This window comes from Rhinichthys klamathensis, unplaced genomic scaffold, assembly GCF_029890125.1.
Source record: "Rhinichthys klamathensis goyatoka isolate OS25496 unplaced genomic scaffold, OSU_Roscu_1.1 h1tg000123l_1, whole genome shotgun sequence".
NCBI classification, from domain to species: Eukaryota; Metazoa; Chordata; class Actinopteri; order Cypriniformes; family Leuciscidae; genus Rhinichthys; species Rhinichthys klamathensis.
In genome coordinates, this window is record NW_026606660.1 from 8735601 (window position 1) to 8760289 (window position 24689).

Consider the following 24689-nt stretch of genomic DNA (forward strand, 5'->3'; position numbering starts at 1 on the left):
TAAAAAGTTTAAAGAGAACAGCATTTATTTAAAATAGAAATCTTTTTGTAACAATATACTCTACCATTCAAACGGTTGGGGTCAGTGATTTTTTTAAAAAATTGTTAAATTGTTAAAAGGTTATAGTAAAGATTTATATTGATAGATACAAATTCTATTTTGAATAAATGCTGTTCTTTTTAACTTTTTATCACAGGTTCCAAACCTGTAATAATACCTGCAATTTGATAATAACCGAGTATCAAATCAGCATATCAGATTATCAGAATGATTTCTGAAGGATCATGTGACATTAAAGACTGTAGTAATGATGCTGAAAATTCAGCTTTGCATCACAGATTTTTTTTTTTTAAAGTAAAGTTATAATAGAAAATCATTATTTAAAATTTTAATAATATTTCACAATATTACTGTTTTTTTTTTAATCAAATAAATGCAGGCCTGATGAGCATAAAAAAAAGTAATGTTTCAAACTTTAGTATATACCGTACTAAAATTCTATCTTTATATATAGCTACCTTTATATTTTAGGACAGGGGTTTCTCACAGAGGGTATCTTATGTTGATGACCTTGGCTTCAAAAAGTTTGAAAACCACCTAGTAGGCAGCATTTTTGTGCATCAAAGTCACGGTCAGACATAAAGATATAGGCTGTTACTCAAACCCTAGTGAGATGCTTACCTAGATGGCATTTGTCATCATAGGTTTCTGAACGGAACTTCTATCTCTTATCTCATTCCAGATTTTAATGATGTGTGATGAGACATTATAGTTTGCCCTATGTCCAAAGAGTAATGATGAATCAGACTGGGCTGGCCTGTCTCTGTAATATACACAGAGACCAGATTGCATGTCTTATTTAAATACATCACTGTGTCTGTAGTGACTGTTTCACTGCTTGATCTTTTAGTTGTTCCTCAATTAAGATGCCATTACATGGAAATCAGTAGTGCTGCTCCATCTGTAAAGTGTGTATAACTTGTAGATTCCAGAGGGTGCTATGGCGACCTTCCAGGAGTTCATCCAGCAGAACGAGGACCGCGATGGCGTCCGTTTCAGTTGGAACGTTTGGCCGTCCAGTCGTCTGGAAGCCACGCGTATGGTGGTTCCAGTGGCCTCCCTGTTCACCCCGTTGAAAGAGCGTCCGGATCTTCCCCCGATTCAGTACGAGCCGGTGCTGTGCAGCCGGGCCACGTGCCGAGCTGTGCTCAATCCTCTGTGGTAAGTCTTGTTAAGTCAGAGCAGACAGCATAATGAGTTCACAGATGGAGGATCTTCTACTTATCCATTGCAGTAATTTCCAAATAAACACATTTATTATGAAAGCTGGATACATTATATGCGATGCTCTAATATTATTATGCTTCTGTTTTTTTTGTTTTTTTCCCATTGTTTACACAATCAGTCAAGTGGATTACAGAGCAAAACTCTGGGCGTGCAACTTCTGTTATCAGAGAAATCAGGTAAAGTCTTTGCAGTTTTAAAAAGAGCAGGGCTGAAGCTCTCAAATTTTGATAGTCAATTAATCGATGCCCAATGTTGTCCTCAAAATATGCAATTTCAACATAATGTAAACAAATATAGTAAATGTAAATGTATAAACCAAAGGCTCTGTGCAATTACATGACTAATCCAGGGCTCGAATTTCGGCGCGGGATTGCGGGTATTGCGCATAATTCTAATCATTCCCGCAGGTCTCCCATTTATAATGCGGGAAATTCCCGCAATCGTAATCCACACAGATTATAAAATCAAATCATTCTTTTAACAACTCTCTGCCAGATGCAATTTCACAAACAGCGTGAGTGTTCAGCGGTGCCGCGTCTTCTTCTATCTCTTCTCTCAAAATGTGTTGTGCAAGGCAGGCATCAAGCGCTGCGGCGATAATACACACTCGCGTTTAGGAGTCGGGACATGACGGAATATTCACTTGCACAATCAGGCCAGCAGTGCATCGTCACTGAAGTTTACCATTTGCACGTCTTTTTAAGTCTTACCAGTTTAAACATTCAAGCGATTTTAAACTAATCAGTGCTCGCCCGCTCTCTGAGATGGTTTTCTATGCGCACATTCATAGAAAATCCGCCTCAAGAACAGCTGGCCAGTAACAAAAGTTATTTTTCGCGGATTATATTGCTTTAACACGCAAAATTGTCAATTTCAGTCTTCGTGAGTATACTCTAAACATAGTCGGTTTTGTCTTTAATAAGCATAAAACGCATGCCAGTATAATGAACACAGGATCCGTGCACTAGCTCTTAAAGTGACGGAAGCCATATGTGTCTGTCATTAATTTTGTTGTCAAAACAACAAAAGATGGCTTTAAGTTAAAGGAATCAGGATTAATAGCCTATGTATTTAATTTATTCAGGACTAAAATACTACCCAGTGTTATTGTGTAAAAAAATGCCCCCCATGAGAATCATCTAAGGGGGGATTTCCCCCCCATTTTCCAAAACGAAATTCATGCCCTGTAATCAATAATCAAATTTGTTAATTATTTTCATTATTGATTTTTTTTATTAGTTGTTGAAGCCCTGCAAAAGTGCATTGTCATTTAATTATTGGCTTAAACAATATTCTGTCATAGTTCCCTCCAACTTACGCTGGAATATCAGAGGTCAACCAACCTGCTGAGCTTCTCCCACAGTTCTCCACTATTGAATATGTTGTCCAGGTATCACCTTTAATTAATTACCTTTCATTGCCATAGAAATACTGTACACTAGAAGTGGCATCATGAATAGCCACTGATTCTGTTTCTTTTCTGTAGCGTGGTGTGCAGATGCCTCTGAACTTCCTGTATGTGGTGGACACATGTATGGAAGACGATGATCTGCAGGCGCTGAAGGAGTCTCTTCAGATGTCCCTCAGTCTGCTGCCTCCCTCTGCTCTGGTGGGCCTCATCACGTTTGGACGCATGGTCCAAGTTCACGAGCTGGGCTGTGAAGGCATCTCTAAGAGCTACGTCTTCAGGGGAACCAAAGACCTCAGTGCTAAACAGCTCCAGGTGAAGATTACATGCATGAGAAACTAATTTAAGATGCAAGTGTTTGACTGAACTAGTCGGCACAAGTGTCTCTTAATATGCAATATTTTAATTTCATGTACAGGAGATGCTTGGCTTGACTAAACCAGCTGCAGCGCAGGCAGGCCGAGGTCCACAACAGCCTCAGGTTCCTTCTTCAAACAGGTGTGCTAAATTCAATAGCCTCTTCAAGCTATATAGATGAATAATTACTTTGCATAATCAAATTGAAGCTCGCAAGATCCTTGTTAGCTTTCTTGATTTCAGTTTCTGTTTTCTTCTATATATTTAAAGGGGCCATGACATGAGAAATCAATAATGGCTTGATCTATTATTGAAAAATGAGAGGTCTTTGTACCATTAAAACATCCTGCAAGTTTCATAGCTTAAAACGTCCTCCTCATTATAAACAAAGCATTTATTTAATCAAGCTCCAAAAACGTCTCGTTTTGATATTGCGGGATCTGTGACGTCACACGGGCAAATAAGTTTGCATATGACCGCCTCCAGAGCTAGACATCGACGAATAGTTTTACATCATCGCACTATAGGTCCTGCCCACTGGCATTCATGTGAGAGTCACATCGCGTCAAAAGCAAATAGAACCCATTATAATCAGACAAAGTCTACACTGGATACAGCATACAGATGCGGGTTGCACATACAGGGGTGCACATAACTGGTGCTCAGGTGCGCATGCGTGGTAAAATTGAACGATGCGCACCAGAAAACGTGGAGGGAAGCGCTTTTGAGTACCAACATTTTTGGGGACACGTTTACTTAAGCCCAATTTATACTTCTGCGTCGACCTCCCGCCGTAGCTACGTCGTAGGCTGTGTGTAGCGCGCGTACCCTTCGGCGTACCCTGACGTGCACCTCTCCAAAAATCTAACAACGCGTCAATTCTACGCGGACGCAAGCGCTGTGATTGGTCCGCTAGAACCGCTCCCCGGGTTTCACATGCTCCCTCTGCATGCGTAATTGCGCGTCAAGGCGGACAACGACGCAAAAGTATAAATGAAAACCAACGCGTAGTCTATAGCGGCGGTCCCCAACCTTTTTTGCGCCACGGACCGGTTTAATGTCAGACAATGTTTTCACGGACCGGCCTTTAAGGTGCTCCTAAAAACGCATAGAAAACACTAGGCGCGAGGTTGCACTCCGGAGGCGTCTGTCGTTGCTAAGCAACCATCAGCTGCAGCTCCGTTACAGCAAGGAAATTTCAGCAATGGATTTCCACCACCGAAAAGCCCTTGCTGTAACTCTGTTACAAGATTTATTTACTAAGAAGAGTAAAAAAAATAAAAATAAAAAACCCGCTGCAGTGTTTGGGTGCAAGACCGTGCAACCGATACTACAAAACCGCAAAAACCATGGGGAATTTCACCAGCTGATTCAGGAGCTCCGCCTGGACAATGGGAGGTTCAAAGCCTATTTCAGAGTTGACAAGGACCAGTTTGATTATATTTTAAGAAAAGTTGGCCCAAGCATCAGTAAACGGAGCTTCTGCCGTGAAACTAACTTATCTCTCCTGCGCAACGGCTCTGTATTTGTCTGAGGTTAGACTATAACTGAAGTGGTCATAAAACACCAGAAATAGCAAACACATACACATTTATATATAGAATATAGAACAATTCTGTATAAACAATGATGGATTTAACAAGGAATCAGTTGCGAGCATTAATATTGTTAGTAAAAATATTTTTTACTAGTAACTAGTGCAGCAGTTTACAGTGTGGAAGATGATTGGTTGGTTCTTGTCACGTGACCTGCAGTGCGCTTGCGGCATTCTGAAAAGTTGAGATGTTTTTATCTCGATGCGGCGGTGCGGACGCGCTTGGAAAAAACGGGCGCGTCGCTTCCATTATGAGCGCGCATACCGCGCGCCTACATTTGAAATAACAAACTTGAGCGCGCAAAAGACACGATATGTGAACAGGTAAATGTGTGAATAAATAAAACGGAAACAATGTAAGTTATTTATTCTTTCTGTGCGGCCCGGTACCAATAAATGACCCACGGACCGGTACCGCGGCCCGGGGGTTGTGGACCCCTGGTCTATAGCGTAGAGGCTCCGGCGTAGGTCCGACGCAGAAGTATCAATCAGCCTTTACTGGAGTAGGATTTTTCTCCTTCTCTGGTAAGATAGCAATCATGATTAGGGTAGCACGATATAACGTTTTAGCATCGATATCGCGATGTGCGTATTCGCAAAATAGTCACATCGCAGGATGTGGGATGTCATGCACGTATAGGAATCTTAGTTGATTGGTTCTGGTTCGGAACGCATGTGATTCGCGGATTAATTGCAAAGTTTACCCATCATGGAGTGAAAGTTTATCATTTGCATGTGTTTTTAAGTCCTGTCAGTTTAAACATCAAGCGCAAGAACAAGACTGTAACTCGCGTGCTGTTTTGTGCGTCCACACAGAGCCACGCAGACAGCACGTGAACCAATGCAGGCCCCTTTCTCTTCTTTTGAGCTTGAACCACGGCTTGAACAGACACGTGCACGCACAATTAATTCATAAGGCCTGTCTTGGCAAGTATCCTCATAAACACAGTCGGTTATGTGCTGTAAACAATTGAGAAAGAAATCGGATGCGTATCAGTGGATTTGTGCATTTGTCTTAAAATGATAGCAGCCTAATTTACCAACAGTACCACCAATGGTACCACCAATGTTAATCAAACAACAAAAGAGAAAGAGAAAATCATTAGCTTTAACACAGATAAATTGTATTAATTACATGAATTATATTTACTTTATACAGTGAAGAAGACTATAGTCTTATTTTACATTTAAATATTCATTGTCTGTACCTGTCCAGGTGCTCCCTTGAGAACCAGACCAAAAAAGTTATTTGCACCCCTGGTTATATGTTTGTGCGGAGCATTTTGTTTTGTAAACGAGGCACAGTGTAATGGTAAAGTGTAATGTAAAGAATTTTTTGTTGAAAAATGAAGCAGCCCAACTGTATTGGATCTGACAGCAGCTGCATCACAAACCGCAAGTAAACGATTTCATAATGTTTTGTCTGTAAATGATGTTTAATATGGGTAGTGTTTTCAAAACACTTACGTGCAAAGTGTGGGTACTGTTGATACTGTTTCCTATGCAATGACGTAAGCCAATCATAACACTGGCCGTTTACTGACAAGCCGTAAAGGAGCCGTCCATTGATATAGGATCATTTCAGACAAAGGGGCAGAATGAAGGTTGAAAATAATCGTTTTTCCGCATATACAACCCGATCACACTAAATGAGTTTTTACGTACATAGGATACGCATGTGTTGGTTAGGATACGCATGGGTTGGTTAGGATACGCATGGGTTGGTTAGGATACGCATGGGTAGGTTTAGTAGTGGTGTGGGGTGCGTGTGTGTATTTTACGTTTGGGTAGAATTAGTGGTGTGGGGTGCTTGTGTATTACACGCAAATGAACTGCGTATCAAATGCACGCGGAAACTGCGTATCATATGCACGTAAAAATTGTAAATTGCATGATAATACACAATGCGTGCTATAGAAACGCATTTACGTGAGAACAGGCTGGCATATATATGTATTTTTTTGTGTGCAAACCATCATAAGTGAAACTTGAGGAACATATTAAAATAATAATAAAAAAAGAAATTTCATGTCATGGTCCCTTTTAATATATCTTTGGGGTTGTGTTGGAATATGGTGGTCACTGATTTTATATGTGCTCAGGTTTCTTCAGCCAGTACAGAAGATAGATATGAATCTGACAGATTTGCTGGGAGAGCTGCAGAGAGACCCCTGGCCCGTCACTCAAGGCAAACGACCACTGAGATCACTCGGAGTGGCCCTTTCCATTGCTGTCGGTCTGTTAGAGGTGACTGTCAGGATTTATGTTATTATCTTTAATGGTTTGCTGTGCTGGCAGCTTTGCTACCAGCTGCAGTTACACAATTATAAGTTTACACTTCCGGTTTGGACACACCTTCTCATTCTTTATTATTACTATTTTCCACACTTGTGATTAGAGCTGTATGATAAATCGGTAAAAGATCGTTTCAAATTCCCACACTATTATGCAGTATCGATTCAAATCCCCACACTATTTTTATTCCTAAATAAAAATGATTTAACTATGTCTATTAAACCTTTGACCAATATGATCCCAGTGGAGCATTCAAATCTGCGTTGGTGTTTCAGCTGAGCCAGAGAAAGCAGTTGTCATGTATAAGTGTAAAACCACACAGTATCATTATTTATGTTACAATAATTCAAATGATCACAAAAGTAAAGGTATACATTTTATAGTTCAGATATAAACACTAATGTCTATGGTAGTGATCAAAATGGAGGAAATCACCTTTTGAAAGTAACTTCACACTTCAAATAAATATTGTATCAGTTACATCATTACACAGTAGGTGGTGACAAGTGACTGTTAAAAAAAAGTATTTGTTATTAAATCATTCATTAAAGAGATTGGTTTAAAAACACTAATTCATCCAGTAATGAAACTTTGAGTCTTTATGAGTGAGTCAATGAATCATTCATTCAAACCGAATGTTTTTTAAATAGACTGCAGCAATTCACATTTTGTCAGAACCTCTAGTAAATGAAATGTTATTTTATATAATGAAATAACACAAACAGAAGTATGGGAATGATGTCATATAGCTTCTTCAAGCTCAACATCATAAGGGGCATCCTGGGATGCTTGTTAAACAGTATTTAAGAAATTACTATGTGTGCCGAGTAGTTGCTGACTGCTTTTTTATTCACTATTCTGCTCATAAATGCATATTTTGTAATGAAAATGTAGTTTTCTAAAAACTTCATGTACACACAACTTATATCTGTAATATTTATATTTGCATTAAGCCTTTATCTCAAAAGGTGATCATGAAAGGCATAAATTCATTAGTTTTCAAACACTGAATTGGTCGTCTTACTCTAGCTTTGTGCTTGTTTATTGTTTCCCTCCATTTACTTCCCTCCTGTAGTGCACTTACCCTAACACTGGCGCTCGCATCATGGCTTTCATCGGTGGACCCTCCACTCAGGGTCCAGGCATGGTGGTAGGAGATGAACTGAAAACACCTATTAGATCCTGGCACGACATCGAGAAAGACAATGCCAAGTTCATGAAGAAAGGCACTAAAGTGAGTTTTCCCGTATTTGTTGTTTGTTTTATTGGCTTGGTAGAAGTACCCACATATGCTTTCATGAAGGTGAAGTATCTTCAAGCGGCTGTACTGTTGACTGATGGGTTTTAAAAATTGTCTGTCACAGAGGTGCATTGGAAGGTTTACAATCAAACTGATGCCTGCATTCTTAACTATTTGAAATCTCAGAGCAGCAGAACACTGTAATATCAGAGTTATTGTCTGGAAAAACCTGCATATTTTTTCTTGCATATGATATGTGTGAAAACTGGCAATTAGCTGGTCTTAAAAACTGATGCTCATAATTCTTACATTTATGCATTTGGTACACACTTACTGTACATTGTAAGGTAGACATTTTGACCCAAGTTCTTGCTTTCCATGACCTTGGCGTATATAATGCCATGCTCCACTAATTTGGGAAAGCCTTGTAGCCTAAACAGTTTGAAGTTTTTGCAGGCATTTAAAATGGTATTTTTCCCTTGTAGCACTATGAAGCCTTGGCCAACCGTGCCGCCGCCAATGGACACATCGTTGATATTTATGCATGCGCTCTGGATCAGACAGGATTACTGGAAATGAAGTGCTGCACCAACTATACAGGGTAAGTAACTCAAAAAAAGGTTTTCAATTTTGTTTTTAAATGGTTTCAGCATACTGATAGAGTATGCTTGGAGATTTGAGTCGACGTTGGTGCATATTAAAACATGTTTAGAGTCAAGAAAACAAATCTAGACATATTCCCATCCCCAAGATTTTAAGTATGAGCGAATTTGTGAAACTCTCTTCCTTCGCCATTATGTCATTGTACTGACTGTATACTTGTATTCTTGAAGACAATCCAAATACATACTATGTACCTTTCTGCTTTTCTGTAAATGCAGGGGTTATATGGTCATGGCGGACTCTTTCAATACATCTCTGTTCAAGCAAACTTTCCAGAGAGTTTTCACTAAAGATGTCCAGGGTGCCTTTAAGATGGCACTTGCAGGGACTCTGGAGATTAAGGTGGCTTGCTTTTCTTTTTTTTCTTTTTCTTCTTACAATTTAAAAAAAAAAGTTGTTCTAATTGGCTTGTCTTGGCTATTTTAATTACTTTATTATTTAATTGTGCTACATGTGGCTTTCCTTTTAATATTATTACACTATTATTTCAGACTTCAAGAGAGATAAAGATTTCTGGGGCAATCGGCCCGTGTGTCTCCCTGAACGCCAAAGGTCCCTGTGTGTCAGAAAACGTAAGTAGCTCATCTATTTTAAATTAAATAGACTCGCTATACAGTGTTTTCTCTTAGGTTCAGCTTTATCTCTGGCAATGCAGAGAGCATACTGACATTCTTTGACCTTTGCTTGTAGGAAATAGGAACTGGCGGCACAAGTCAGTGGAAAATTTGTGGACTGGACCCAAATACCACTCTTGCATTCTACTTTGAGGTTGTGAATCAGGTACATGCCAGTAAACTTTGTTTGATCTGCTTACAATAACCCTTGATATGCATGTTTACAAGTTAACATTGCCACAGATGGTTTTGGAAAACCATCACAGAAAAATAATTGTCTCTCAGTTTGCAAAATCACTTACTACCATGAGCCGGAGTCAGGTAAGATATGTTCCTGGATCAACATATCCTGAAGATTTAGTCCTAACCCTACCTGACTTATCGCTAAAATAAGAGGGACATGGTTGGTGAATAGCACTGATGTAGAAGCTAACCCTATTTTTAAGCTTAAACTTGACACAAACTTTTAGCTTGTCCCTCAAATCTGATTGGTTGATTTGGAATGTTGATCCTGGATCAACAACAATGTTGATCCAGGAACATGTTGTACTTAGTGAAATCACCAGTCACAGATACTGTTGTTGCTGCAGTCTGACACATTTCAGGTTCATGTAAATTTCCACCTTATATGCAGGGGGTCCACTAGAGGGCAAACTTTCATCATACATGGGATGGTTTTTTTTTTTTTTTACTGCATTTTAATTTAAAGCATTACTTCACTGCAGTAGTTTTTAACCTTTTTATAGCTTTTAGTGATTCACATAAATTATTCCAAATGTAGCAAAATATATTGAGGAATATGACATGACATTTTTACAGAGAATCATTTTGCACAAGTTAGTCTCATTTTCAGTTATTTTTATATTGTAAATCTACGGATAATGCATGGTCTTAATGCTTGCCATCATACATTTCACAGTAACTGTAATGTGAGTATTCGGTTTTGAATTTGCTCTGAGCTTATATATTAAGAAAACTATATTTACATAGCCAATGATATACATAAGATCAGATTGTGCCATCAAAATTATACAAGTTGCTATTGAAGTCAGTCAAGTTTCAAGTCTCTGAAAGCTATTGAACTTTGATTGGCAGTTTCAGGTGTCTGCTGAACATTTTAGAGAGAGCTTTTTTCACAATCACATTGCATTGTCCTTTGAGCATTCCTTTAGAAAAAAAGTGAATCAATGTTTCTGCTCAAGTCACAAAAAACACAATACATCTTTTTGATGCAAAAGTCTTGTAGACTATCGTACAAGGTTCCTTCTGTCTGCATGAAGTCTGCTTGCATCATAAATTGCTTCTGGTGAGCTCCGCCAACCCAGTGTCCTCTTCTGCTGTGGTGAAACGATGCTGTAGATTCCTTAAGTCATAATTATTTCTACACTATTCCATTCAGCAAAGGTCAGGAAGGGTCGTGCTCAAACCAGCGTGAGGTCCTGTTGGGGTTGGTTGTTTGTTTGTAGTGCCGGAGGATCACTGGGAGCTGGCGAAGAGAAGCTGTTGCTCTTGTGGCGGGGCTGTATGGTTGTGCACTGGGAGAGAGAGTTTTTACGAGGATAGTCAAACATCTGTCGGATTTTATTCAGGCTTTTGCGCAACGCAACTCTGTATCTCCTGAAAGATACAAACAAGGTCACGGTAAACCTCCCACATACTCTCATGCTCTTAGAATATAAATAACAACCACAAATCAGTACCATGAATCATAGCTCTATACAAGTTCCCTTTCTAAATGTTGCCCGAATTGGCCATCGAGTTTTTCATCGGCAGGTTTTTACCTCCACCTTCCTTTTACAATCCTGCACCACATTCAGTTCCTGCCACATTTTATTTACGAAACATTATTGAATGTGGCAGGTATTAATATGAGCTGCCACATCTGATAGTTAAAAGGCCAGAAAAGTCTTAATCAACAATAAAAAGGTAATGTCTATCCATGATTACACTTCCCAAAATAGAGAGCTTATTTTCTGGGAGAATTTGTTTTATGGATCTTCCTGTCTGTCTTCTATCTATCATGACATTTAGGGGTGGGCTGAATGAACAAAATCTTATACTTGCAGTATTAGTAATGATATAGTGAATATCACAATATAGTTGTTTCCCTTTGAAATTCAACCATAAAATAGTTTATATATTAATATTTAAATGCATATTGAATAGTCCACTGAATTAAATTAAATGTTTTACAAATGAAAGTTAGATTATGTTCAAATGTTTGGGGTCTGTAAGATGTTTTTTTAATTTTATTTATATATGTATTTGGTCAAAAAATACAATACAACAGTAATATTGTAAAGTATTACAATTTTAAATATTTTAAAATTATATTCTAAAATGTAACTTATTCCTGTGATGCAAAGCTGAATTTTCAGCATCATTACTCCAGTCTTCAGTGTCACATGATCCTTCAGAAATCATTCTAATATGATGATTTGCTGCTCAAGAAACATTTCTTATTATTAACTATGCTGGAAACAGTTGTGGAAATCGTGATACATTTATTATTTAAAAATTGAAAGTTCAAAAGTACAGCATTTATTTGAAATTGAATTTTGGTAACAATGTGAAAATTTTGCTTTCAGTCAATTTATTGCATCCTTGCTGACTTAAAGTATTAATTACTTTATTTTTTTCACTGTACTGACCCTAAACTTTTGAACAATATTGTACTTTATTTAATTTCCTCCTGACTGCTCTCCTCACTATCTTTTCTCTCGAACATGGTAGATGATAATTATGATGGTTTTTAATTTTATTAACATTGACACCGACAACAGCAGGAATATTAGGCTGCTGTCACTTTAAAACCGAATGCATGGACCGAATACACTGATACACATCCGGTTTCTTTCTCAACTGTTCACTTATCACTAATACTTGTCGAGACGGGTATTTTAACGATTTATTTTGGGGCATTTTTGCCTTTTATTGGGATAGGACAGTAGCTACACAGAAGTGAGGTGGGACGGGAACAGGAAAGGTCCACGAGCCGGGACTCGAACTCGGGTCGCCGAAGCACAACGGTGCTACATGTCGGCGCACTTGCCTACGAGGCTATTGGCGCCGACACGAGACGGGCATTTTGACATAATTTTGTGTATGTGTCCATTCAAGCGCAGGTAAACACGATAGAGGAATCAGTTCGGTGTTCGAGCTCTGTCTGAAACGCGCATCTCTTTCTCTCTCTTTCACCTCTTCTTTCTCGTTTAAAATCGTTTGAATTTGCAAATTGGCCAGACAAAACGTGTCCAAATGATAAACTTTCACACTATGATGGTTAAACTTAGCAGTTAATCCACGAATCACATGCGTTCCGAACCGTGGGGCCTGATCCGTACAGATCGTGGATCGACTCCAATCCGTTGCAACCCTAATAATTAATGAAAACATTTGATTTCATGATTTCATGATTGCTATCTTACCAGAGATGGAGAAAAATCCTACTCCAGTGAGTAAATGTGTCGCTGTCCCCAAAAATGGCAAAAATGTTGGTACTCAAAAGCGCTTCCCTGCTCGTTTTCTGCTGCGTATCGTATATTTTTTCCATGCATGCGCACCAGTTATGTGCACCACTGAATATAGCAGTGAATTACAGTATAAACGGTATTGCAAAATCTGTACTGGTTGACAAGTGTTTCTGTCGTCGGACTGAATATATCGTCATACTGCCCAGCCCTATATGCATTGTAAGAAAAATACTTGCCATTGGACACTAATTCCACATAATATACAGTCATCAAAATGATGCACTTAGTTGCTTACATTTGAGACATGGAGTAGATCCATGGGTTGAGAGCTGAAGTGAAGAGGACAAGCCATGTGGCAACAGCCGAGGCAGGCTGTGGGCTCTCTTTTCCCGTCAGTGTCTCATAGAAGCAGATAACAATGTATGGCAGCCAGCAAACAAGAAGGCACACTGTCAACAACACACACAAATCACATCATGTGGTTAAAGATTTTTTTGGACAAGCTCATTTCATTAGCTCGAGAAGAATATCGAATTGCTCTCTCTCGAGGTTGTGTTGCATGTGTGATGTATTTTGCTAATTAATTTCTCCACAATCTACCTGGACCCTTGCTGGGGGGTTTTCTCAGTAACCAAAGACATAGGAACAAACATTATACATTTTAAATAATTAGGTTGTCAATTGATTAAAATTTTTAGTTAAATTAATTTCATTGAGTCAATTAATCCACTGCAATTTATTTTGCATTCAAGCACTTGCTTTTCCTTCCTCTCCAGTCCAACTCTTCCATTAAATAAATTAAAATTTTAGGTTTGAATAGAAATTCACACGTAGACAATTTATGTTTGTCTGCAAAAAACAATTTATAACATTTCAACAGAAGTGTGTCTATATTTGCATAAAGCAGGAAACAAATCTCTATGTGCCAAGGGAAAATAAATGTACTTAACAGAATGATGTCAGAAAGATAAGCACTTAATGAACTTCCAAAACACGGTGACAAAATCAAATACAATAAAACTGCTTTATGTCCTCTTTTTTAATTATGCTTACCGATGGTTGTCGCCATTACTATGGAGCTTTTGAAGTAGTTATTGGCTGGCACATAGAAACAGTGGTCTTCGTTGCAAACAAACGTCCCTCTTCGCACCTGGTTCCTAGCTATATGCACTATATATCCATACATGGAGCACATCAGTACAATGGGAATGATTATTCCCAACACCATGAAGAGCATGTTGAAGGCGATGCTGGACGGTTTGAAGCTGGGAACGCAGAGGAACTTTGTCTCGCTGTAGACGTAACTGCCGAAACCGAAAAGTGGCAGAGCTGCGTTGAGGATGCTGTAGACCCACACTATCGCGAGGATGATTTTGGCCCTGTGCGATGTAAAGATCACCGGGTAGCTGAGGGCGAAGCAGATCTCTGTGAACTTGTCGACAGTGGCCCAGGTGAGGGAATGGATGGAGGCGAGCTGGAGCAACAAAAACAGAAAGGCGCTGCCCTTGCAGGTGGCACTCTTGCTGGGGTAGCTCTTCACTTGGAAAAGACTGTTATGGATACCAAAAGGGATGGTGGAGACGCCCAACGCCAGATCGCATAGGCTGAAGCTCAACGTGAGAACCCAGGTGTCCGTTTGCAAGTTCTGGTTGAGTGACACCACCAAAAGGAGTAGCAAGTTCCCCAAAATGGAGCAGAAGCTGGAACCAATCATCAACACTCCATAAACCACCGAAGTCCACTGCATGTTTACATGGGTGTTCAAATGCAGACATGTACAGTCAGAACATAAACACTCATTCTACGACAGAGACCACAATGGAAGCTGTGGAAAGAGGAGGTCACGTTATCAGTGCCAAACCACCAGGGAAGGTGTTGCTGTATGGGAGGAGTGTACCTCATGCTGATCTTTAGGAGTAGACGATCACTTCACCAAGCGCTGATCTCTTTGGGGAGTTTAGTCAAGCCCTCTTCCGTCTTTACTATCAGCACCTATCTCAGTCTGTTTGAAAATGGCAAACACGTTGCCTTGAGAGGCAAAACTATGTGAACAGCTACAATCACATGTAGCGAGGTAAATAAAGCATCTAACATTTAAAGAGCATGTTTCTGTGGACACAGGGCGCATGGGGAGGCTGGAGCTGCACTGCTCGGCAAACATGTCGCTTGAGATTCAATATCCTCTGTTGCCGACTTTATGAGCCATTTCATACTCAAGTGTTTTTTTTTTTAGTGTAATTGGCGAGAAGCATGACCCTAATTCGATTTAAGCCGTTATCATTAATTAAGGCTTCAGTGCCTTTACCCAGAGCTTAAGCCTTCTATTCCAGTTATATCTTTTTTGGTGGTATAGCATAAGCTATATTTGCAGTACCTTACCTGGATGTAACTGTTTAGTCAAAATTATTTCACGATTGCAGTCAGTTTATAGACATGTTGAGCATTTAAGAGCTGTGATTGAGATGCATACTAGAGCTTTTAATGGGATATTTATATTTTAGAGAAAGGATTGTTACAGAGAGAGATTTTTAGGTTGTGCTTTCTATCCTTGTTTAATGTTTAGAGACAACGACGCTTTAAAAAAAAAATATTGAAATATTATTACACTTATATAATTTATTCCTGTGATGGTAAAGCTGAATTTTCAGCATCATTACTCCAGTCTTCAGTGTCACATGATCCTTCAGAAATCATTCCAATTTGCTGATTTGCTTCTCAAGAATCATTGCTTATTATTATTATTATCAATGTTTTATGTTTTTGTGGAAACTGTATTACAAAACAAGTTTATGGGTAAGATAAAAAAAAAGATAAACTAATTGGTGCATTTGGTGAATTGGTGCATTTAATTAAAAAATTACAGTAAACATGTTTATTATGTTACGAAAGATTTATATTCAATGTTCAAATGTTTTTATTTTAACTTTCTATAAATCAAAGAATTCTTTAAAAAAAAATGTATCACGATTTCCACAAAAATATTAAGCATCAGAAACCATTTTTAACATTGATAATAATAATAAGAATCATTATTAACAATTGAGCTCCAATAATAATTGAGCAGCAAATCAGCATATTAGAATGATTTCTGAAGGATCATGTGACTGAAGAAAATTCTGCTTCAGAAATAAATTTCTTTTAAAAATATATTCAAATAAAAAACATTTATTTTAAATTGTAATATTTCACTATATTACTCTTTTTACTGTAATTTACATCAAATATTCAACATGCAAAATTCTTGCTCAACTAATTGTGACTTTGGGTAAGACGACCTATAACAAATTTGTCTAAACAATAGCATATTGGTGCCAGGATGGTGGGAAGGTTTGGGAAACCTATTTAAAAGCAATCCTTTATTTTTGTCATACTATTTGGCGGGTTCTTTGTTAAGCAAAATATTAGCTGTCTTCATTCTTTTTATTTCCCCTCCTCAGCACAACGCTCCTATCCCACAGGGTGGACGTGGAGCCATACAGTTCGTAACACAGTATCAGCATTCTAGCGGACAGAGGCGCATCAGAGTGACCACAATTGCAAGGAAGTAAGTCGTTTGTCCTTATATTAACCATCAATGATTGCTACATACATTACCATTTCAAAGTTAGGGGTTAGTAAGATTTTTTTTTTTAAGAAATGAATTATTTTTTCAGCAAAGATGCATTAAACTGTGAAAGTGATGTTAAAGACATTAATATTACAGATTATTTCTATTTCAAATAAATGCTGTTCTTTTGAAATTTCTATTCATCAAAGATGGAACTAAAAAAAATTGTAGATTGTTCATAGATTGACCCTCCTTTCAGTTTGGACATCATCTCTGCACATCATCCATGTGTTATCCTCAATGACCATGTCCAGTTTCCATGACAATGTGAAAAAGAAATCAAAATATTCCACTTTTAGAACGTTGCATCAGAATCGATGCACCCTGAAAGAGTACACTCAGTCTTCGACAAAGACTACTGCGCTTGCATGTAGCTTTCAAACGTACTAAAAAGGCTTAAAGTGCCTGAAAGAACCTTTCGGAGCTCTTTGACTATTCTGCGGCTTTTTGCATATACCTCTTGTGTGTTTTTTTTTAAATATCAGACATTGAGGATGAATCAGTGTGAGTCAGACTGATGTACAAGCTTGTGTTAGAAGGTCACTGTGCTATAACGTGTTCTCCTCATCCTCCTCTTCAGCTGGGCTGATGCTCAGACTCAGATCCAGAGCATCGCTGCATCTTTTGACCAGGAGGCGGCCGCCATCCTCATGGCCCGCCTGGCCGTCTACAGAGCCGAGACGGAGGAGGGTCCAGATGTTCTGCGCTGGCTGGACCGACAACTCATCCGCTTGGTGAGTCCCTCAGCCTTTCTTCTTTCAGATGGGACTAGCAACCTATTTCTTGGTATAATCAGTCTTTTAGTATTAGGGATGCACAGTAATTCTAATTATTTTCTTTAATTTGCAGTGCCAGAAATTTGGAGATTATCATAAAGACGATCCCAACTCATTCCGTTTCTCCGAGACTTTTTCGTTGTATCCTCAGGTACTTACCGCCCGTATAGCACTCTATGACAGCACTGAACTTAATAGCAAAGCGAAAATGAGATCTTGACTTTGTCTTTGGCAGTTTATGTTCCATCTGAGGAGGTCTCCATTTCTGCAAGTGTTCAACAACAGTCCTGATGAAAGCACCTATTATAGACACCAGTTTATGAGGCAGGATCTGACCCAATCTCTGATAATGATACAGCCCATCCTGTATGCATACTCGTTCAACGGGCCACCAGAGGTAAAATTATGTAATTTCTTTAAAATTCATAATTTCTCCCATTGAATATGTCAAATTTGCATGATTCAGGTGACCAATCAGGGACTTCATAAATAGTAGACACTATGTTCCCTTGGAGAAATTCATGCACTTGCACGCTTTTAAATTTCCCCAAATTGGTAGACATCAATATATATAAACAATATTTTTTTCTTTAGCCATGTCTATATTTAAAGTGCCCCTATTATGGTATTTTAAAGGTTCCTAATTTTGTTTAGGAGGTCACCTACAACAGGTTTACATGCATCCAAGGTCAAAAAACACTTTCATTTTCTCATAATATGCATTTAAATTCACCTCATTTCTCAAAGATTTTCAAATTATTAATTCGAAGCAGTTTGAAGAACCCCACCTTTCCGTTAGCCTACTGTGCTCTGACTGGTCAGTAGCCTACTCTGCTGTGATTGGTCAATATATAGATGATAAGGCAATATATATTCAAAACCAAATAATATATTAACTAATATATTGTATAGACTCATTACATGCAAAGTGAGATATTTCAAGCCTTTATTTGTTATAATTTTGATGGTTATGGCTTACAGCTTATGAAAACCCAAATTCAAAATTAGAATATTGTGAAAATGTTTTCATAGCTGTAAGCCATAATCATCCAAATTATAACAAATAAAGGCTTGAAATATCTCACTTTGCGTGTAATGAGTCTATAATATATTAGTTTTACCTTTTAAGTTGAATTACTGAAATAAATAACTGTCTTTCAAGTATTAATTTCTTTTCAGATAAAAAAAATATTTACTCACTCCAAACTTAGAAAGTTTGGAAGAAAGTAAAACTGGCTTAAAAAATTTGTAAAAGCGTTCTTTAAATATCAGTATTAATTCAATGAGCTTAATAAGTAAATCACATGTCATCATGAGTCATGACTCACGTTGATTCTGAAGTGCAGTGTCATGATGATTGTTCTGCACTTGATGTCCCCTGACACAAAAGATTAAAATGTGTTCTGTTTAATTAGTGGACTGAGATCTTTTGTTCTTATTTTTGTTTAAGCTCATATTATTGTTGTCTTCAAATCTTTTTGCAAAGGCATGGTACCATTTGTACCCAGGACAAATGGTACCATGCACTGGTCCTGCACGGGTCCTGTTTGGTAAACCTGCACCCGCAGTACCTAACAGAACACCCGACCTGTTATCCAACAGCAGCACTAATTTAATTCCGTACCTGACCCGACCTGAACCGTTTTGCCTACATCATGTGAGCAGCCTGCCCATACAGGCTATTTTGAACAAATGTGATAAATCGCACCATAGGATATACAGACGCTTAGAAGTCTCCATAAATTAAAAGAACATAAAGACAAATATAAGCCTTTACTGTCATGTAATATCAAGGATATTTTAGTGGATTCACTCTGCATTTAAATGCGGTTGTCTCCTGAAACTCTGCAGTATATATGTGGTGTTACGATACATTGGTCCTTTTAGCACCATGAAATTATTATTATTTTTTTTAAATTGTGAATAGATTATGTACCTAAAGCGAGCAAAGAGCTTTCCCTTTATAATGCCTGAACCTGTTAATCACTTCAGTTGCAGAGCGATTGGCTACAATGCTCAACGCTGCAAACCATGATGTAATTAGAAACCTTTGGCAGTCTTTAGACTACAGAGCTTGAAAATAAATAAGCACGGGACTGTTTGAAAGCAGCTGCCTCTCAGTGGGTACCGAACTGAGTCCAAAAAGTCTTGTCTATTGGACCCGCAGTCCGCCCTTGCCTATTGATTCCCGACCCGTAACGCAAATGGCAATGTAAATATTATTCCACCTGTTACATCAAATATTAGCGGTTCACCCGTCTGACCCAGGAGCCTGAAGGTTGCATGGATTTGAACACAATTATTGTGAGGTAGAAAGCAAGCAAGCAGGCAAGTGTTGTATAAATGGGTTGTTTAAACTCTGATGGTCTGTAGTGCTTGTTCTTTAGTAGTACTGAGTGAGTTAAACAACATCAGGGTGATGATACATGGGTAACTCAAACTGACGCGTGTTTTCTAATCTGCTTTTAATGGAGGGCTTTATGTCACTAACTGTTTTTCCCCTGACACAGCGAACAGAAGGGGGGAAGTTTCAGGAAAGAGGTTTATCAAAGCATCTAATTGACAATGACAGTCCAATAACAGGCTTTGTTTCCTGTTGTTGTAGCCCGTGTTGCTGGACAGCAGTAGTATCTTGCCTGACCGCATCCTCCTCATGGACACCTTCTTCCAGATTCTGATTTACCACGGAGAGGTACGGTGTAAAAAGGGTTCACTTTGGACATTCTACTATCTAGAAGTAACTTTGCAACTACATGTTAACTAACCTTCATTAGAGTATTTATAGACTGTTAGGTTAGTTTGTAGAATAACCAAATAAGATGTTACTGTAAATCACAGGGCATTTTGCCTTCCAATTGCACTGTGGTGTATTTTCCCCTGTGACTGGGTAGATGTTGGTTTAACGCCAAGTCTTTTTCATGTGTTCAATAATTAAGAATGCAGTCTGTTTTCTTGGTCTCGGTCTGAGCTGTTCAATAATCTGAGCACATGAAATCAGAGCCAGTTTTGCACTGAAACAATTTTAAACTTGGCTGTGTTTCAACAGACAGACGTTTTCTGATGAAAACTTGTAGGTGTCTCGCTGAAGTACATGCTAATGAAGTGAAATAAAAAACAAAAAAACAAATGAATTGAGATGTTCCCATAGAGTCACAGCTTAAAAAAAAAATCCATTTATTAGAAGTAGTTAATAAGTTTTCAGATTTATCATATTATAGTATGACTTCTGACAGATGTTTTCCTTCATGTAGACGGTGTCTCAGTGGCGTAAAGCCGGGTACCAGGACATGCCCGAGTACGAGAACTTCCGCCACCTGCTGCAGGCTCCCGTGGATGATGCCCAAGAGCTTCTACACAATCGTTTCCCCATGCCACGCTACATCGACACAGAGCACGGCGGCAGTCAGGTACAGGCGATGTGATGACATAGTTTCTTTCTGAATTCTTTCCTGTATATTTATGAGGCACTCATACTGCACTGAACAGGTTACACTGATTTAGTCTAAGATTATAGGAAAGTTTAGGCCCCGTCCACACTACTGCGTTTTCGTTAAAAAACGGAGACCTTTTGCTACGTTTGCGCCTCCCGTCCACACTAAAACGGCAAAAACGGAGACCCAAAACGGAGAAGTTTAGAAACGCTCAGAAATCGTTTTGAATCTCCGGAGGGCGTTTTAGTGTAGACGGGTCAAAACGGAGGACTTTAGAAACGATGACGTAGTAGAGGCTCACGCTCGGCTCTATGATTGGGTGTCATCAGTCATGGCGTATATCTTTGCTAGCAGCTGTTGTACAAGTAAATTCTGCATTTTACAACGCTATAACTGCCTACATGCGCCGGAGTCAAGCTATTATTCGAGCGATCTGTGACAATTCCCGTGTGCAGCGGCGGCGTTGACCGTACATGGAGCGTCGGTTTGGGGTTAACCCAGAGCATGGTGGGATAATTTTATCAATGAAGTTGTGTTTACACCGGCACGCGCATGCCCAGTGTTGGTGAATGGTCACGTGATCCGCGTTTTCAGTCGTTTTAATGTGGACGGAGATCAATTCTAATACGCAGCTAAAACGCTGGTGTGGACGGAGATCGTATTCGTTTTAATTATCCGTTTCTAAACTAAAACGCAGTAGTGTGGATGGGGCCTTAGTTGAAAAGTAATATTAAAGATTATTAATATTCATAATTCAAAATGAAAGGTCATTAAAGGGCAGAGCGTGTGAGCGAAATGGACCGGTGTGGCGCTCCTCTCAATATTCTGCTCATGACAGTGCGCTCCGCTCAATCGCTCACGGCCCAAGCGAACGCTCCACTCATGTACCGGTAAACCGACTTTTAAATCCTAAATCCTGCTCCGACTTTAAATTTCTCTGTACTATACATATTTGTTTTTGTAATTAATTTCTTGAATAAATGTCTCAACTATGTAGGCCTATAGATAACAGTTATGATATTTGTGGCTTTAAAGCAATATTTTATAAAGTAGACCATAAATAAACGTGATGTGACTTGACTAGTTGGACTGCTGTTATAATTGGTTCAAACTTCTTTTTATCCATAAGTAAAAAGGCGAAACAGAACTTCGCTGTTAGTATATCACCAAATTAATCTTTTGCTAAATCAGTTTCTCCACACTCCCTTTCGATTTCTTCTCCTTCTTCGTTCTTAACTTTGAAGGTTACTGTGCATTTATGCATAAGGTTCGGAACTTCAGTAAAACAATATTTAAACTCCATAACCTTAGACCTATTGCTTATTTCACATATTCTCGAACCAGCATATCACAAAGAGCATTCTAGGTTGCGAGCGGAACAGAATCTTCAGAAAGGCGCTCTCCGCTCTGCTCACATGCTCTGTTAAAATAGTTATTCACCCACAGTTGAAGATTCTGTCATCATTTACTCACCCTCCTGTCGTTCCAAACCCATAAGACTTTTATTCAACTTCAGAACACCAACAAATTCTTTCATAGATTTCTGTTCCTCCTTTGAAAGTCTATTGACCCAAAACTTTTACGCTTCAAAACGATCGTAAAATAAATCCATATGAATTGAGGGGTTTAACCCAAATCTTCTATAGAGACACAATCGCATTATATGATCGACATATTTAGGCTTTTATTCACATATAAACATTGATCAGCAACAATTTTGGTAAACAAACTCAAGCATGCTTACTTGCGAGAACCAATGAGGTTCATTCTCGTGCGTCACGCCACACCTTTTGAGCTTCCACGAGAATCAATGAGGTTTGTTCTCGCGCATTAAGCAAGTACAGTTGAGCTTCTGTTTATGTTCACTGATCAATGTTTATATGTGAATAAAAGCCTGAATTCAATCTTTTCATCGTATAATGCAATCATGTCTCTTCCGAAGAGTTGTATTAAATTGCTTGATTCACATTCATTATTTTACGTTGTCTTTATGAACGTTTTGAAGCGTCAGAGGATTGTGTGAACAGACTTTCAATGAAGGGACAGAAATCTCTCAGAATTCATAAAAAATATCTTCATTTGTGCTCTGATGATGAACAAAAGTCTTAAGGGTTTGGAACAACATGAGGGTGAGTAAATGACAGAATTTTCATTTTGGGTGAACTTTAATGTTCACAGACCTGTATGATCTTAATTAAATAAAGTAATAAGCCACAAGCTGTTGTGTAATATGATATTTGTTCATAAAACCTACATGGACAGCTGCCTTGTAAGGTGCCTTCTAACAGAAATGAAGCTTAAAAAGTGACTGATTACAAATACTACTTGTACTTGGCAGCAACTCTGCACTACTCCTATGAAACACATGAGAGGCTCGACTAAGTTGATTTCAATAAAATCTGATATTAGCATGTTGCCAAGCGATAATCTTATAAGCGCAGTTTTTGGTAAAATAGATAAAAGATAGTTTCATTAGATTGAATTGGGTTGTCAATACTTTTAGGCATTTAATAAAATATATTTATAATAGAGCCTGTTAATAGATGAAATAAACCGAACCCAAACCCTAACCTAACCGGCTACTAATACTCTAGTGAGAGTTTGTTGACATGAATTTGCAAAGTTACTTATAGTTAATAGAATGTCTAAAGTGGACAATAATAAAGTGTAACCAACCTTGTTGCTCATCTTGCCCCAATGCATTTTTGGTTTTCCCTCTCAATGCCTTAGATTTTAGTCAGCATAATGTTTCTGCCTAATTTTTTGACATAGCCTTCATATTGGGAGCGCACAAGGGATGCCTTAAATTGCTGTCTAGGTGGGCAGTGAATGAATGGAAATAGGAGCAGGCTTCACTCAATGATTAGACTTAAACTTTAAGAATGCTGGCCTGATGATTACAATATATAAACAGGAAAGAGGCCGCACTATGCATAAATAGTTTTATTTGCACAAACGCGTTTCGGGGTGTGCCGCCTTCAGTGTGCAACAAGATCACAATGTAACCAATCTTATATACCCACACCCATTAACACACCCATATTAACATCAACCAATAATTTTAAAATGATGCACATGTTACCAATGTTTCAATCAGTCCATTAATGAAAGACAAAGACTGTTATATATATTTAGAATCAACATAGAATACACATACTAGTATTACATTTACAAGAAACAGATAGTGACAGATCTTCATGATGTTTCTGCCTAATTTTTTGACATAGCCTTCATATATATATATATATATATATATATATTATTATTTTTTATTTTTTTGAGCTGTTCACAATCATGTTCGTTACAGAAGTCTTAAGATTACACAATAATGGAAGCTCAAAAGGGGTAGGCTGAAGCAAGGAAGCTTATGTGGGCCTACCCCTAAGTTCAATACTCTCAGTACTCATAAGAAGATTTACACCTGATGTTAGCAAAAACAAAAACAAAACAAGAAAAAAAAAAAATAGAACAGAAAGAATCATAACTGACACAACTGACATGACCAGTCTCCATATTGTTTGTTTCTTTCAAATCTTGTCATTATTATTATTATTATTATTGTAATTTTTGGTTAACCATATGTTTATTATAATTTTTATCCATTCTATTATGTCAGTATTAGATTCAAAAGTATCATCATTATTAACAGTAATGTGTAAAAAATATTTTTTTTTCCTTATACACATTACTTCTTGTTATTACCTGGTTGTCATTACCATCTCTACATCAACTGGTTATACATTTGCAACATTCATTTTAATAATGAGGTGTATCCTATCTTGTGTTGTGCGTTAAAAAGCCAGGGTGTGGGCCAGATGGGAGTGGGTCTTAGCCCCCATCCAACATGCTCGCCCAGCTACCCTAAATAATTGTCTAGGCGGGTGATGCGTTTGCTGTGTGATGCGTTTAAGAAGACAGTGTTTCATGAGCCAGTCTGGGTCAGA

The 24689-nt window shown here is 38.3% G+C and overlaps 2 protein-coding genes across 2 annotated transcripts in view; one reads left to right on the forward strand and one right to left on the reverse strand.

Annotated features, from left to right (window-relative positions):
- sec23a (Sec23 homolog A, coat complex II component) overlaps positions 1-24689 on the forward strand; it is a 28799-nt gene that overhangs the window by 1301 nt on the left and 2809 nt on the right. The window contains exons 2-18 of the mRNA XM_056256102.1: positions 986-1221; positions 1406-1463; positions 2591-2677; positions 2774-3010; positions 3114-3193; positions 6749-6893; positions 8017-8175; positions 8667-8782; positions 9063-9186; positions 9336-9416; positions 9535-9624; positions 16369-16475; positions 17119-17272; positions 17388-17465; positions 17550-17711; positions 19920-20006; positions 20566-20721. Coding sequence (XP_056112077.1) covers positions 1001-1221; positions 1406-1463; positions 2591-2677; positions 2774-3010; positions 3114-3193; positions 6749-6893; positions 8017-8175; positions 8667-8782; positions 9063-9186; positions 9336-9416; positions 9535-9624; positions 16369-16475; positions 17119-17272; positions 17388-17465; positions 17550-17711; positions 19920-20006; positions 20566-20721 — 2142 coding nt within the window. The 5' untranslated portion in view covers positions 986-1000. The remainder of the gene's footprint in view (positions 1-985; positions 1222-1405; positions 1464-2590; positions 2678-2773; positions 3011-3113; positions 3194-6748; positions 6894-8016; positions 8176-8666; positions 8783-9062; positions 9187-9335; positions 9417-9534; positions 9625-16368; positions 16476-17118; positions 17273-17387; positions 17466-17549; positions 17712-19919; positions 20007-20565; positions 20722-24689) is intronic.
- On the reverse strand, positions 10342-15234 carry LOC130089015 (adenosine receptor A3). The gene is made up of 3 exons (XM_056256107.1): positions 13985-15234; positions 13227-13380; positions 10342-11075 (listed from the first exon to the last, which is right to left on the reverse strand). The coding sequence occupies exons 1-3, from the start codon at positions 14676-14678 to the stop codon at positions 10880-10882; spliced, it is 1044 nt and encodes a 347-aa protein (XP_056112082.1). The 5' UTR covers positions 14679-15234; the 3' UTR covers positions 10342-10879.

Coding starts and splice junctions, on each gene's coding strand:
- LOC130089015 (XM_056256107.1), bottom strand. CDS start 14,678: ATGCAGTGGACTTCGGTGGTTTATGGAGTGTTGATGATTGGTTCCAGC. Junction 13,381..13,984: donor AGTAATGGCGACAACCATCG/GTAAGCATAATT, acceptor TGTTGTTGACAG/TGTGCCTTCTTGTTTGCTGG. Junction 11,076..13,226: donor ATCTACTCCATGTCTCAAAT/GTAAGCAACTAA, acceptor TGTATCTTTCAG/GAGATACAGAGTTGCGTTGC.